This window comes from Gymnoscopelus microlampas (genome assembly GCF_963454915.1).
Source record: "Gymnoscopelus microlampas genome assembly, chromosome: 10".
NCBI lineage: Eukaryota > Metazoa > Chordata > Actinopteri > Myctophiformes > Myctophidae > Gymnoscopelus > Gymnoscopelus microlampas.
This window is the reverse complement of record NC_139947.1, coordinates 48,561,796-48,575,551: the sequence shown is the minus strand read 5'-3', so window position 1 is coordinate 48,575,551 and position 13,756 is coordinate 48,561,796. Positions and strand designations below refer to the sequence as shown.

Below are 13,756 nucleotides of genomic sequence, written 5' to 3'. Positions count from 1 at the left end.
TTTGAAAACGTGTGAAATGGGAAATGCGTACAAAATGCGAGTACTTTTTCCACCACTGCAGGAAAGTGACTTTAAAAGCACAACACCACCACACTGTGATATCTCCCTACATCTACACTTCACTTCAGCACAGACCAGCGTTCAAAGATCCAAACTGAAGATGGGAGGTCTGGATGGAGAGAGAGACCATCTGGAAGTCTGGACGGTGTCTGTCCCTTATTGGAATAATTGATTCGACTGTTTAATGCCCTCGGACTGGTTCCTGTTAAATTGTGTAAAGGAATGTGTGTTTCAAAACGTTGGGGTAAATATCTTACAATGTAAGCAGATACTAATGAAATGTGTCTATTCCAGTGGTGGAAAAAGTACTCAGAATGTCTTTTTAACTTAAGCATAAGTATCAATACTGTAGAAGTAGAAATACTCTGTTACAAGTAAAACTCCAGAATTCAAAAATTACAAAAGTATTGGTATTTCACAAGTTCAATACGTATACAAATATTTTGAAAATAGCAGATCTACAAGCTTTAACTGTTAAAGCCTCAATCTGCAATTTATTCAACTGGAAGAACAGCAAGAAGATTTAAAGATTTAAATGAACGATAATACCTAAACATTATAATTCCACATGACGTTGATCCCCTTCTCCTATTCACTCATACTAAGACATGACTTATGTGTATAGGCAGAAGAATAGGAAGCCAAACACTTTGATGGATGCATGTTATTATAGCATGGCATGAAGCCAAGTATTCCTCATGCCAAGCCCGGGCATTAGAACATACTATAAGGAAAGTTAATTCAATGCGGTGCCTTTCCCTTTCCGCTGCAGATTACAGGCAGCTGTTGGAGATGAAAGGGCAAGTCATTGCCAGGCGGCCATATTGCCCAGGAACAGTTTAGCATCACCCAGAGGGAGCCAGGCCTCCTGTTAAGAGCACTGGTTCGGTTCCCGGTGGTCTAAAGCAGTGGTCTCAAACTTTTTCATGTCAAGGACCCCAAAATTGACACTTATTTGCCTGCGGACCCCCATTTGAAGATACATGCCAGGGACCCCCATAAGAGAAGATTTTTACGGCTCTAGCAGTGATTCTCAACCATTTTAATGTCAAGGACCCCCCAGTTTGACATGCATTAGGCTATATGGACCCCCATTTAATGACATTTCTATCTATAGGACCCCAATTTATATTGTAAAATCGTTGTTAAATGTACATTTGTATGCTCTCAAAGTTGCAGACCCATTAGGGTCCATTTAATCTGAGTTCCCAGAAGTTTTCGCCAGCTCTGGCGAGGAACCATTTGGTTCCTATCTATCATTTAGCTGCATGGGGACCCCCTGGAACTCCCTCAAGGACCCCTGGGGGTCCCCGGACCCCACTTTGAGAACCAACGGTGTGAAGTAACTGAGTACATTTACTCAAATACTGTACTTGAGTGCAATTTTGAGAAACGTTTACTTTAGTGGAGTATCTCCAATTTTCAGTACTTTTACTGCAACCCCACTACACCTCAGAGGCAAATATTATACTTTTACTCCACTACAATTATTTGAAAACTTTAGTTACTAATTACTAGATTGTAGATTTTTATTATTACAAAACATACACTAACCACTTCAACCCTATATATATATATATATTTCGGCCATTTGAAAATAGTCGATCTACAAGCTTGTGATGCGACGCATTCGGAGCTTGTAGATCTGCTATTTTAAAAAAAAGAAAAAAGTTAAAAACACAATAGGCCGTGTTCGGGGGAGGGAAGACGGGCGGGGAGGATGATATTGGTCACTGTACGTACTCTTACGGGCTGGGGGCGGAGACTGTCAGCAGGGAGTGTAGGGCGGGAGGAGTAGGACGAAGGCCCTATATCCTCCTGGTGGAGGCTCCTCACTGGCAGGTGAGTCTGTAGGATGCAACAGCAGTAACGCCACAGAAACGTGTGTGGGGAGGAATCAATTGGCATAACGACTAAATTGGGGAGAAAAAGAGGTAAAAAATAATTGTCCACTCTAAATTTAGAAAAGAGGGGAAAAAATCCTTGTTATATAGAGTGTTTGTTCAGTAAGGGGTCTCCCTGTCTCTCCAGCTCTTTAATAAACAGATTTATAAAGCAGATCTAAAAGCTCATAACGCCAATAACTCATAACTGCGACACGTTATGAGTTTTTAGATCAGCTGTCTTCGCTTTTTTTTTATTTGAAATATGTCTTAAGTGGTGAAACGTTTTATTTAGCATTAGTGAATATAAATGTTTACAGAATGATAAGATGTGTCGAGGCTGTTTAGCATGGATATGAATACATATTTCTTAAAACGTTTGAAAACCACTGCATGATCAAAAGGAAAAAGAGAATAAAATCACACCTGAATAACAATGTTGTAAACAAAAATCTAGAGAGAGGCATCATCAAAAAGGCAGCCAAATTTTAAGGTAAATATTTGTTCGGTCTTTATTTAAAAGGAAAACAAAAATTCACAATACAAGACTGTGTTGCATTGTCCTTTATACTGTAGGTGAGTTCATTTATGATCTGAGAAAATCTCACTTTGAGAATTAACTGTCTATGTGTAAAAAGCAATTAAAATGCCTTACTGTGTTATAATATACAGATGTTAGAGACTTGGTTGGATTAAATATAGAACAGAATGTAAAATGTAAAATTCTCAGTTAATTTAAGAGTGTAAAATGTTACATTGATGATTTGACAGTATTCAGATTGTAGTCCATTACTGTGAAGTCATCAGTTACTGAAAATCTATTTGAGAAAATATCGATTCGATTACTTCGATAACTATTTGAAAGGAAATTAGTACCAAGATTAGACTTCATTTCAGTATTTGCTGTACATTGTGTATACAATCTACAAATAAACTACCACTACAATTACTGCAGTAGGCCTGTATGTACAGTATTTATCCAAAAAGTAACAAAAAACAATGAAATTACTGACCAATACATACAGTAGGTAAGCAGGTTAAAGTGGCTTATTGTTGGTATTAGGGGTGCAACAGTTAATTAAACGAATGTATCAAATAGACTATAAAAAATTATCAATTTTATTAAAATTAAAAATAATTGTGAAATGTATTTTTTTATTATCTAAACTAGTGAAAATAGCAGATTTACAAGCTCACAACAGTGAGCTTGTAGATCAGCTAATTTTGTGTGACACCATTGTATGGCGAAGTATAAAACAGGGCTTAACTAGTTAATAAGAAATCAATTGGATGTATTAAAATGCTGTGTGGAGTCACACTGGTGTACAGGACAAGTCCAGGTGTTTAGTGATGTTGTGACACCCACACATTAGGCTATTATTGCAACATATACAACTATACAAAAAGTTATGAATAGATTTAAATTGACTATATTCACTACTTTGTGCGCATTCACTTCCCAATACCAGAGGCAAATTCTATACTCTACAAAAAATATATATTTTAACCACTTTCAAACCGGCATCCCTATTTTGGGTCTGTCATTATAAGCGGAAATTTAAATTCATTTAATTTTATTGTTATTGTTTAGCAAAACATGATCTGCCATTGTTGCTATGAATACAGGTGTGCATTGATATTTTGACTTTTAATCATAGGATATGAATTACAGAGTATGTATGATAGGCATGCACAGCAGCCATATTGGTAATTAATTGGGCCCCTTCCTTACTTCCTTCACAGGTGTTACCAATAATACTAATTAAGGTGTTCCACTTAGTGTGGCACAGTGGTTGTCAAATTTCTTATTTTCAAGGACCCCCATAACTCTGAGTTACACACCCACCATAAAGGAGCCATTTGGGAACCAAAATGGAGGGTTTCTATTGAGTCAGCATGCACAATATCAGCACCCTGACCAGAATGAAACAGAACCTCCATTAGTATCATTGGTAACACATGTGAAGGAAGTAAGGAAGAGGCCCAATTTCTTTCCAAAATGGCTGCTGCGCATAGAGCCTATAAGGCTACATTTAGAACGTGACCTTCCAAACCCTGAGTGACTACATACACATCATTACATGAATCCTCTTTTGCATGACATGAGTCATGACTCACCCTGCTGTAATGCCATTATTCACCACACGGTGGCAGCCATTGTCCACATTTAGCGGCCTCTCCCACTGTGTTGCCCTGCATTGATGGCAAAGCAAGGGCTCTTGCGTTAACATATGTGTATCTTTCTAAAACAAATAATCTATCATTATTCTATAATAAGCAATAACAAATGACATGTTTGCTATTTTACACAAAGTGCCAGCTTCAAGCTCCCACATTGTGAGCTTGTTTAATCCTATAAACTCAGTTTGTGTATTTTGAATTTAATTTGTTTGCTTGTTTATTGTATAATTAAAGTTAAATGTTATTTTCATATTGGTTTAATACAATTTTCTAATGTTTATGTATAAACAAAAATTATTAGTGCCTGTTTTTTTTTACATTAATTGTTTGCTTATGAGTTAAAATATTCTCAAAGTTCTTTTCAATGAATTACAAGAATTATTAGAAAGTGGTGACCTATGCTCTATGCACACGTTTTGACCAAATATGGGTCAAAACATGGGGAATGGGGACGGGGTGGTCTAGTACTCTCCCAAATGGGGACCCAAACATGTGCTATGGGTGGGCCTCTAGCAGAGGCAGATAATCACTGCCAGAATGGGAGGAGCCCGCTAGACCAGTGGTTCTCTAACATCTTTCATGTCAAGGACTCTCAAATTAAAATGTAATTGGCTGTGGACCCCCATCTGAAAAGATTGAAACAAATAGCAGATCTTTGACCCTGTTTTATACTAATGCTGTTCAAAAAGCTATTGAACAGCATTAGTATAAAATGGTGTTAAAGTGACTGAACTGGTTGTGATGGTATGTTAACTCATTTTGCTGGGGACCCCCTGGAAACCCTTCAAGCACCCACTTTGAGAACCACGGTGCTAGACGTCGATGTGGGGGCATCAGGCTGTGTGGGGGTATGGGGGGTATAGGTGGAGGTATGGTATGGTGGTGGGGGGTTCTAGACATCGATGACAGACGCCATGCGTAAACAGTAGGCAGCTTCAGCGGGAATATCTTTGGCACTGATCTCGTTGGCGTCTAGACGCAGAACTCTCAGCTTGGAGTAGTTAGCCATGTCCACCACACTGCAGAAACTGCCCACCGAGAACTCTGCAAGAGACGGAGAGGATTAGTTAGACATGTCCATCACACCAGTGTTGATTTCGTCGACTAAAACTATGACGAAAAATGTTGGTCGACTACCTTTTTTCACTGACGAAATCTAAATAAAAACTAAGCTACGATGACTAAAACTAAGACTAAATACATTGACAATTTCGTCAACAAATAAAAACGAGATGAAAATGTTAGTGAGGGACTAGTGGAGAAGAGATCCAGTAGAACTTAAAGACAAGTCAATTTGTGTTTGATTGTGCTCAGGTGTTGTCTGAAAATAGAAGATCTTCAAGCCGACGCGTTGTGAGCCTTTAGATCGTCTATTTTCAGCATGCAATTATGATGCCATCAAGGCACCGCCAAAATACATTTTAGTCGACTAAATCAATTGTAGATTTAGTGGACTATAATCTTATAATATTTAGTCGACTAAAACTAGACTAACAGTAAAACATTTCAGGTGACTAAAATATGACTAAATGGAATTTGATTCAAAAGACTATGACTAAAACCGAGTCAAAATTTGTCAAAATCAACACTAATGTCCACCACACTGCAGAAGCTGCCCACAGAGAACTCTGTAAGAGACAGAGAGAAGAGTCAAGAGAAGTCAGCTAGGGACGCAACGCAACACTCAAATATCAATGATATATGATCCGCTATTTGATAATGATATATGTCGATGTTGTCTGACAGAAACCTTGTATCTCCATATCTAATCCTTTTTTTTTTTCATAAGTTAATGTAAGAAATGCATTTGTCGTATGACAGAAAAAGTGGCGATTTTTTTTTCAAGTTTTCACATAATTATAATGACAAAGGGAGGCCAGGCCAAGTGTGTCTGTGGGTTTTATATATATTGAACCAATGAAAGGTATTAACAAGAGCTTGTGGCTAAATAATAACTATAGTATCCATTGGAACACAGGTTATTTCTTATATTTCCTGAAGGTTTTGGACATACAAGGTTTCCACCTCACAGCGATGATATATCAAACAATAAACAAATAAAGAAACAGGAGTTAGACCCATTTAACTCATTCATTTCAGCATTACAACATTTAGTTTTTGTTAAACATTATCTGTGTTCTGATAGTAATCATTTAGAACTAAAGGAGTTCCACCGCACATCAAACACTTAACAGCAGCATCTCAGCAGCAAGACATATCAGCAAAATGAAGGAATGAGAACTTAATACATTTAAGTGCTAATATCATAAGTTTTAAACATTTAGTCTCCCCTTCTCTCCAGCTCTATAGTAAAGACTAAAGAGAATGTATGTTCAGGTCGGGATAACAATTTCTTTTCCAATCAGGAGAGAGAACTCATAGAGGATACAGGAAAAACAAGTACAATCGGAAGTGATGAAACCACAAAATGAGCAGACAAAACTGGAACACTATCAAATGTAAGCTGATAAATGAGTTGCTGAAAAAACTCTATAGCAATGATTACCATCAGAATAAAGTTCTTTAACCTATCGGCAAAAAAACGTTTTGTTTTTCAACGCAAAAATATAAAAATGAGTTTCACCATTATATTGATTATTTCATAAAATGAGCGTGCATTTTTTTATAATCGATTAAATTGATGAACTGTTCCACCCCTTTTAAGAATCATGCGATCAATCACACAGACACTCCCTTCAATCACTGCACCATGAAGCAGTGTTGATTTCGTCGACTAAAACTTAACTATGGCAAAAAATGTTCGTCGACTACCTTTTTTTCACTGAACGAAAACTAAAAACTAAATAAAAACTAAGCTACGATGACTAAAACTAAGACTAAATATATTGACAATTTCGTCAACAAATAAAAAGACTAGACTAAAATGTTAGTGAGGGACCAGAGGAGAAGAGATCCAGTAGAACTAACCAAGTCATTTTATGCTTGGTTGCGCTCGGGTGTTGCACTCTGAAAATAGCAGATCTACAAACTCACAAAGCGTCGCGCTGCGAGTAAAATCAGCCATTACTACACCATTCAAGGCACCGCCAAAATAAATTTTAGTCGACTAAATCAAATGTAGATTTAGTCGACTATAATCTTATGATAACTAAAACTAGACTAACAGTAAAAACATTTCAGGTGACTAAAATGTGACTAAAACTAAAAGGAATTTGATTCTAAAGACTATGACTAAAACTGAATCAAAATTTGCTGTCAAAATCAACACTACCATGAAGTAAAACCTATAGAAAATGGATTTGTGTGTCTTACCTTTGATCTGATTGGCCTGTAAGTACAGGTTCTCCAGGCTCCGGGCCACCATGGGGATCTTCTCCAGCTTATTATGGGATAGATCCAGCTCCACCAGGGTGCTAACGTTGAACACCTGGGAGGGAATGCCTCCGTCGGTCAGCTTGTTGTGGGCCAGCCGGACGAACTGCAGCTTGGGGTACGTGCCGAAGAAGTCCACCGGGATGCTCTCGATGCTGTTGAACTCCAGGTACAGCTGGTGCAGCCTCTCCGGGAGGTTGTCCGGGATCTTCCGCAGCTTGTTCTTCCTCAGGTCCAGCATGGTCAGGGACTTGAGGCCCTTGAACGTGCCGCCGGCCACCTCCTCGATGGCGTTGACGTGGAGCTTGAGGTTGGCGAGCTCGGTCATGCCCTCGAAGGCGTCCGCCTGGATCTTGGAGATCTTGTTGTGGCTCAGCCGCAGGTCCGTGATGGACCTGGGCAGGAGCGCGGGCACGCGGCTCAGCTCGTTGTGGTCCAGGTAGAGGCGGTCCAGGTTCCGGAGCTTACTGAAGACGTGCTTGCCGATCTTGTCGGATTCGAGCTGGTTGTGGAACAGCACGACCCACACCAGGCTGGTGGCGTTGTCGAACACGCCGTTGGGGATGCCGGTGAGCTGGTTGCGCTGCAGGTAGACGTACTTGATGTGCGAGGGGACGTAGGGGACGTGCTGCAGGTTGCGGTTGTGGCAGTACATGGCCGTGGGGAAGTGGGAGGGACAGTCACACTCCAGGGGACAGTCGTCTTGCCGGTTGTCCCACTGGGCCTCGGGGTGGCGCCGGCGGCTCCGCAGGTGGTTCAGCCACTGGAAGCTGTTGAGACGCTGGCTGGAGGCCAGGTCCAACAAGCCCACGACAAGGAGGAGCAGCAGCGTCCGCATGGTTCCTATCAGGGGTGGAACAGTTCATCCAATTAAAATCGATTCTAAAACAATCGACCATCGATGATTTAATAAAACAATCAAGTCATAATCGATCCCTAGTTTGGGGCATGTCATTCTAGGCTAAAAGCTTAAAAACAAATAATCAAAAACATTAAAACAAAAAAAAGTTAAAATAGCAGATCTACAAGCTTGTAGATCTGCTATTTCAACCATTTTTGTACGACAGAGTTGTGCGACAAATCGATTCATTTATACATACTTTTTTCTAAACATAAAAAACGTACTTCTCGATTATTCAAAAAAGTAATCGATAAGAATAATATCGCTAATAAAATAGTCGATAGTCTCATCCCTAAATCATAAAGAGAAATACAAAACAGAGGAACATGCGTCTTCAATTTGGACTCTGGAGTGATTACATTTAAAACAATTCTTTACTTAACTGGAAGTTGCACATTACATGTGTGCTGCAATATTCTCAGTGAAAACAAGCAATACATTTTTTTTAAAATGAAAACGTGGTTAACCCACAAATATTTCAGTAATTGAAATATCCCTGTATTAAATGTATTACATCCATAGAATGTATACCTACCGGCTATTTGTTGAGAAGCAACACCTCCAACCTTCTCTCTTCTTCACGTTGTGTAAGGTTCTCTCCCAGACAGAGGAGTATAAGAGGTTTGTATCAGAGTGCATACCCTCCCCTCTCTCTCTCTCTCTCTTTCTGTCTCCAGATGCAGTGCAGCCCCCCACCAACCCACTCCAGTCTCATTAGGAAACGTATATTTTCCGCTGGCATGCGGGGGTTTCAAACTGCTACACATCCCCTCTGGCCATCTCTGGATCAATTCCATCTGGATGGCTGGCTGCAGCTGGCATCTGTTCTTTAACTACCTTGTTTTCTCCCCCTCTCTCTCTCTCTCTCTCTCTCTGTGTGCCTTATCATTAACACTGAGACACAGGGCTCTACAGGTTCTGGTCTGCACATTGTACAGGTTCTTCAAACTATGGGTCGCGACCCCACAGGTAAGGGTCGCGGGAAGGTGGCGAATTGACAGCTGAAAAAAAGAAAGATGTAAAGGCTAGAAAATAGTGCTCCTGGGAGCACAGGTCTCCGCCAGGTCACGTAGGTTATTGTGGCCTCCTGGTGGTGCTATAGTAGGCCAATGTGAAAAGGGTGCCATTTCTTTGTCTTCCTTTCACGGTAAACGGACGCTGCGTTCATGATTTGAGGCATTTTGTAAAAATCGGCCTGCTGGTGGCGCTGTAACAGGCAAATAATGTGAAAAGGGTGGCATTTCTTCCTCGGCCTACTGGGAATGTGTAAGTTTCATGGCATTTTGTTCAAAACGGACCAATCCTGCAAACATAGGTCATAATAAGATTGGTCTGTGTCTCAGAGGAGGGACTGTGGACAGTTCAGAAACCTGCCTACCAGTGACATCATCGGTAGGCAGGTTTGCACATCTTAAACAAGATTGTATTTATGTATTTATTTTTTAATTAATTAAGAACAATGGCTTCCATTTCAGCATGCCAACTTTCCAGGAAGAAAAACGCTGTAATTTCTATCAGCTTGCAGTCCTCATCGATGAGGTCACTGGTAGGCAGGTTTCTGAACTAGTAGACAAAAACTGTTCAATCTTATAATGAGCATTAGTGAGGACCAATTACAGTTCTCCTTTAAGTACAGTACTTGAGTGAATGTACCTGTAAATGTTACTTTCCACGACTATTCAAAGCCAATGTCACTGGACAGCCCCTTGAACCTCTGGATATCAGTTGTTAAGGAGCATCCAGAGTTGCTTAACCTGAAGCCGATTCTACAAAATGGCTTGTTTTTCTAAACAGTTTAAAACCCTGGTGCTAGCCTATAGGGCAGTGAAAGGAACTCTTCTAAGAGTTTTCTAAAAACTGTTTTTTGAAAAAACTTATGTTACTATGTCAGTAGTTCTCAAACTTTTTCATGTCAATGACCCCCAAAATGTATATGTATTTGGCCAAAGCAAAGCAAAGCAAAGAACCCCCCATCTCAAAATGTTTTGTTCCAGGGACCCCCAGAAGCAAAGATTTGAGTTAAAAATGTTCGCTTTAAAACAATATACATTAAAAGATTTTCACACATTTTCACGATTTTCAAAAATAGCAGATCTACAAGTTCATAGTGCGGCACTCGGTGCCGCACTATGAGCTTGTAGATCTGCTATTTTTGAATAGCCAAAGTGTAAAATAATGCTTTTTAGCTCAAATCAAGAAGTGACACAGATGCGTCCCAGGTCTTAAAGGGTTAAGAGAAGGTGAGTCTGGTTCAGGGTTGCATTGTTCATGGGACGGTCTTGCACGCCGTGCCTACAGTATTTGACCAGGAGCACGCACAGGCACACGCATAGATTAGATAGAACGACTTTAAATTCACACCTCAACAAAGTTTACAAAGGCTCCCCGACTCACACCAGGTGGATTAACATAGGAATGAGCCTAGATCAATCAATTATCCATTGTGTGACCTGTAGTGTAGGTGTTAAGCGACGTGCGCGTAACGTAATGAAAATAGAGTGCAACCACGTTCCAATTCAGCATTGCAACACTGGTCTTGCTAATCAGGTATTTTGGCATTGAGAAAAGTTGAAGCAGTTCTTTGCCCGTTTCTCAGCCCAACGCAGCCACGCATCGTAGAACTGTGTCCCATTAAGTCTGTCTCTTTCATTTGTTTTTGAAAAGCACAGCCTATGAATGCACTCTGTTTTGTAATGTGTTTTATTAAGGTTCTGGCAACACATATGTCTCCATTTACAAATGTGTACAGAACCACTTTTAAACTAGCACGATAAGACACCACCACATCATTAGGAATCACAGCATTTTAAATGCATTTTCCAATAGATATTCATATCCAAGGCTTCCGATGTATGCTTTATTTTTTATATAGACTATTTTGCAACTTTGACATTGCACTATAAATGAAGTGTGGGGTCGCCAAAACATTTCCTCCATAAAAATGGGGTCCTGGTGTAAAAACATTTGAGAGAATCCCCTATTCTCTACAATGTAGTTAAGAGCTAAAAGGTATTTATGGAGCTGGAGACTTCAGTCCTGACTTACAGTATAAGGAAACGGTTTTAATGAACCACTTTCAACCTGGCCGGTGCCCTTAGCTTGGGCATGTCACAGGCGAAAACGGTCAAAAATAGTAATTGTTTTACATAATCATTCATTATTATTACATTTTAAAAAATAGCCAATCTGCAAGCTCACAACGAGACGTGTTGTTGGCTAGTAAATTGACAAATGTTGCCTGTTTTTGCCATTTCGCAATTTGTTGGAAGACAAACTAATTACAGCGGTTAAGTGGTTAATTAACTTCAAAGTACAATTGTTTCTCAAACTATTTTGCAATAAACATTATTTTTGTCTACTAAGTTTGCTTCCAATTAACATCTCCAGTGTGCTTCCTCCATTATCCTTTGTTTTTCAGGTGTTTGTGTGTTAGCGTTCCATTCCAGAGGTTCTCGCTGCCTGCCTTGCCTGTGCTCCAGGGCAGCTTGCTCAATTACAGTGTTTAACTTGTATAGGGAAAGTTAACAAATGGCTGCTCTGGCGCCAATTCACTCTAAATGATTACCTTCCTGCAGAATGTCCATATAATAGACGACTCCATTGTTTCTGCCAGATTTTACACGGTAACAGGTAGGGCAAGGGACAACTTCAGATATATACACATGTAGTCTATCTATCATGAGTATATCTAGACAAAAATATCAGTTGCTTTTTAAAAATAATGATATGGGAATGACTAGGGATGGGTATGAAAATGTGGTTCCAAGTAATCGAAAGGCACTCAGGTGGCGCAGTGGTAAAGTGCCTGCCCACTAGGAGGTTGTGGGTTCGAATCCACCGCGGTACATCCGGCTTTGTTGAGTGTCTATACGAACACAATTGGCAAGTGTTCGGGGGGCCAGGCGGGGAGGGTGTATTCCTACGGGCTGGGGGTGGGGCCTGTCAGTAGGGAGTGTTGGGCGGGAGGAGTAGCACGAAAGCTCTACGTCCTTCCGGTGGAGACTCCTCACTGGTAGGTGAGTCAGTAGGATACAACAGCAGTGACAACAGACACAAATGTGTGTGGGGAGGAATACATTGGCATAACGATTAAATTGGGGAGAAAAGAAAAAAGAAATAAAACAAATCTAAATTACTGGGTACCTGGTACCCACCCATACAACTAAGGAATCACATCATTTAAGGGCCCAGTATCTCTCCTATAAATAAATAGGCGTACAACAGCTTTAAAGACCCACTGAAGTGACATTTTCCGTCATTTTATTTTGAAGGTTCAGCCCAAAACGTCGGCTCAACGACTCTAAACCAATCAGAAGGTCCCATCCCTTCAGGCTATGGGACGTTCACTTCAGCCGTGCTGGCACACGGCTAGTGTTTGTTTACAAGTGAGAGAGAGACGGCCAGTGAAGCACGTTTGCTACTACCTGGCTTATTTCTAACCTATAATGTTTTCAGATACATATTTTAGTGTGCAGATGAAGTTTAAAATGAGTTATACACTCATCTTCAATGAGATTCAAAACGGAGTATCTCTGTAATTAAAATCAGCTGTGTTTGAAGAACGTGCAGCTATGGGAATCAAACAGGTGCATGTAATCAAGATTCATTTATATTCGTGAAGGCTGTATTATGTCATCACGCAGCACGTTTTCGTTTACAGGAAGTAATTAAGATTGGCTTTTTAGGGACTTTTGATGTAAAAATACACAAAAATTGTTTTTTTTTCTTTTTTTTTGGCATCTATTGTTAGGTATGCCCATATGATGACCACGGATATGCTCTAAAAGTGTGAAAAACATATTTTTCATTTCACTACACCTTTAACTGCTACTGCTTTCCATTGTGTTATATAAACATACGAGAGGTTACCATTAATTTGATTTGAGTTAAAAACAGGATAAAAAAAAGGGTTCAGGCATTGATTCCATCTCAGTATAACAGTCTGCAGTTAGTTCTAGCAATATTAAATACTATTTACTAACTGTTTCACTATCTATTTGTTTTACCATTATGGAACTGAAATGGGTAATCGATAAGCAGAATTTGAACCGATAAAATCCTGACAATCCCTAGAAATGACTTAAAATGAGAAAGGTTCTCCAGCACCACTGAAAAGGCAGCTGTCTGGGTGTGAAGAATCATGACATTATGAGTGGAGGAAGTTGTACATATTAACTGTACTCGTCATAATATTGTCCATAAATGTACATTGTAAATGTGTTAACCCATTAAGATCGGGAAGGGAACGCATCTGTGTCATTTTAAGATGTCTTTGGCTATTTATGTTTTTGAAAATCGTGAAATATTTGTGCAAATCTTTGAATTTACATTATACATTTTTATCTCTAAATTTTTATCCCACGATTTTGTAACCCAATTTTTTACGCCCAGTGCCAAT

General features: G+C 39.7%; 1 protein-coding gene across 1 annotated transcript; it reads right to left on the bottom strand.

Moving 5' to 3' along the window:
- Positions 1–5,007: 5,007 nt before the first annotated feature.
- Positions 5,008–8,959, bottom strand: fmodb (fibromodulin b). Its single transcript, XM_084069452.1, has 3 exons — positions 8,894–8,959; positions 7,398–8,300; positions 5,008–5,168 (listed from the first exon to the last, which is right to left on the bottom strand). Exons 2-3 carry the CDS (start codon positions 8,293–8,295, stop codon positions 5,017–5,019), a joined length of 1,050 nt encoding a protein of 349 aa, XP_083925578.1. The 5' UTR covers positions 8,296–8,300; positions 8,894–8,959; the 3' UTR covers positions 5,008–5,016.
- Positions 8,960–13,756: the final 4,797 nt, after the last annotated feature.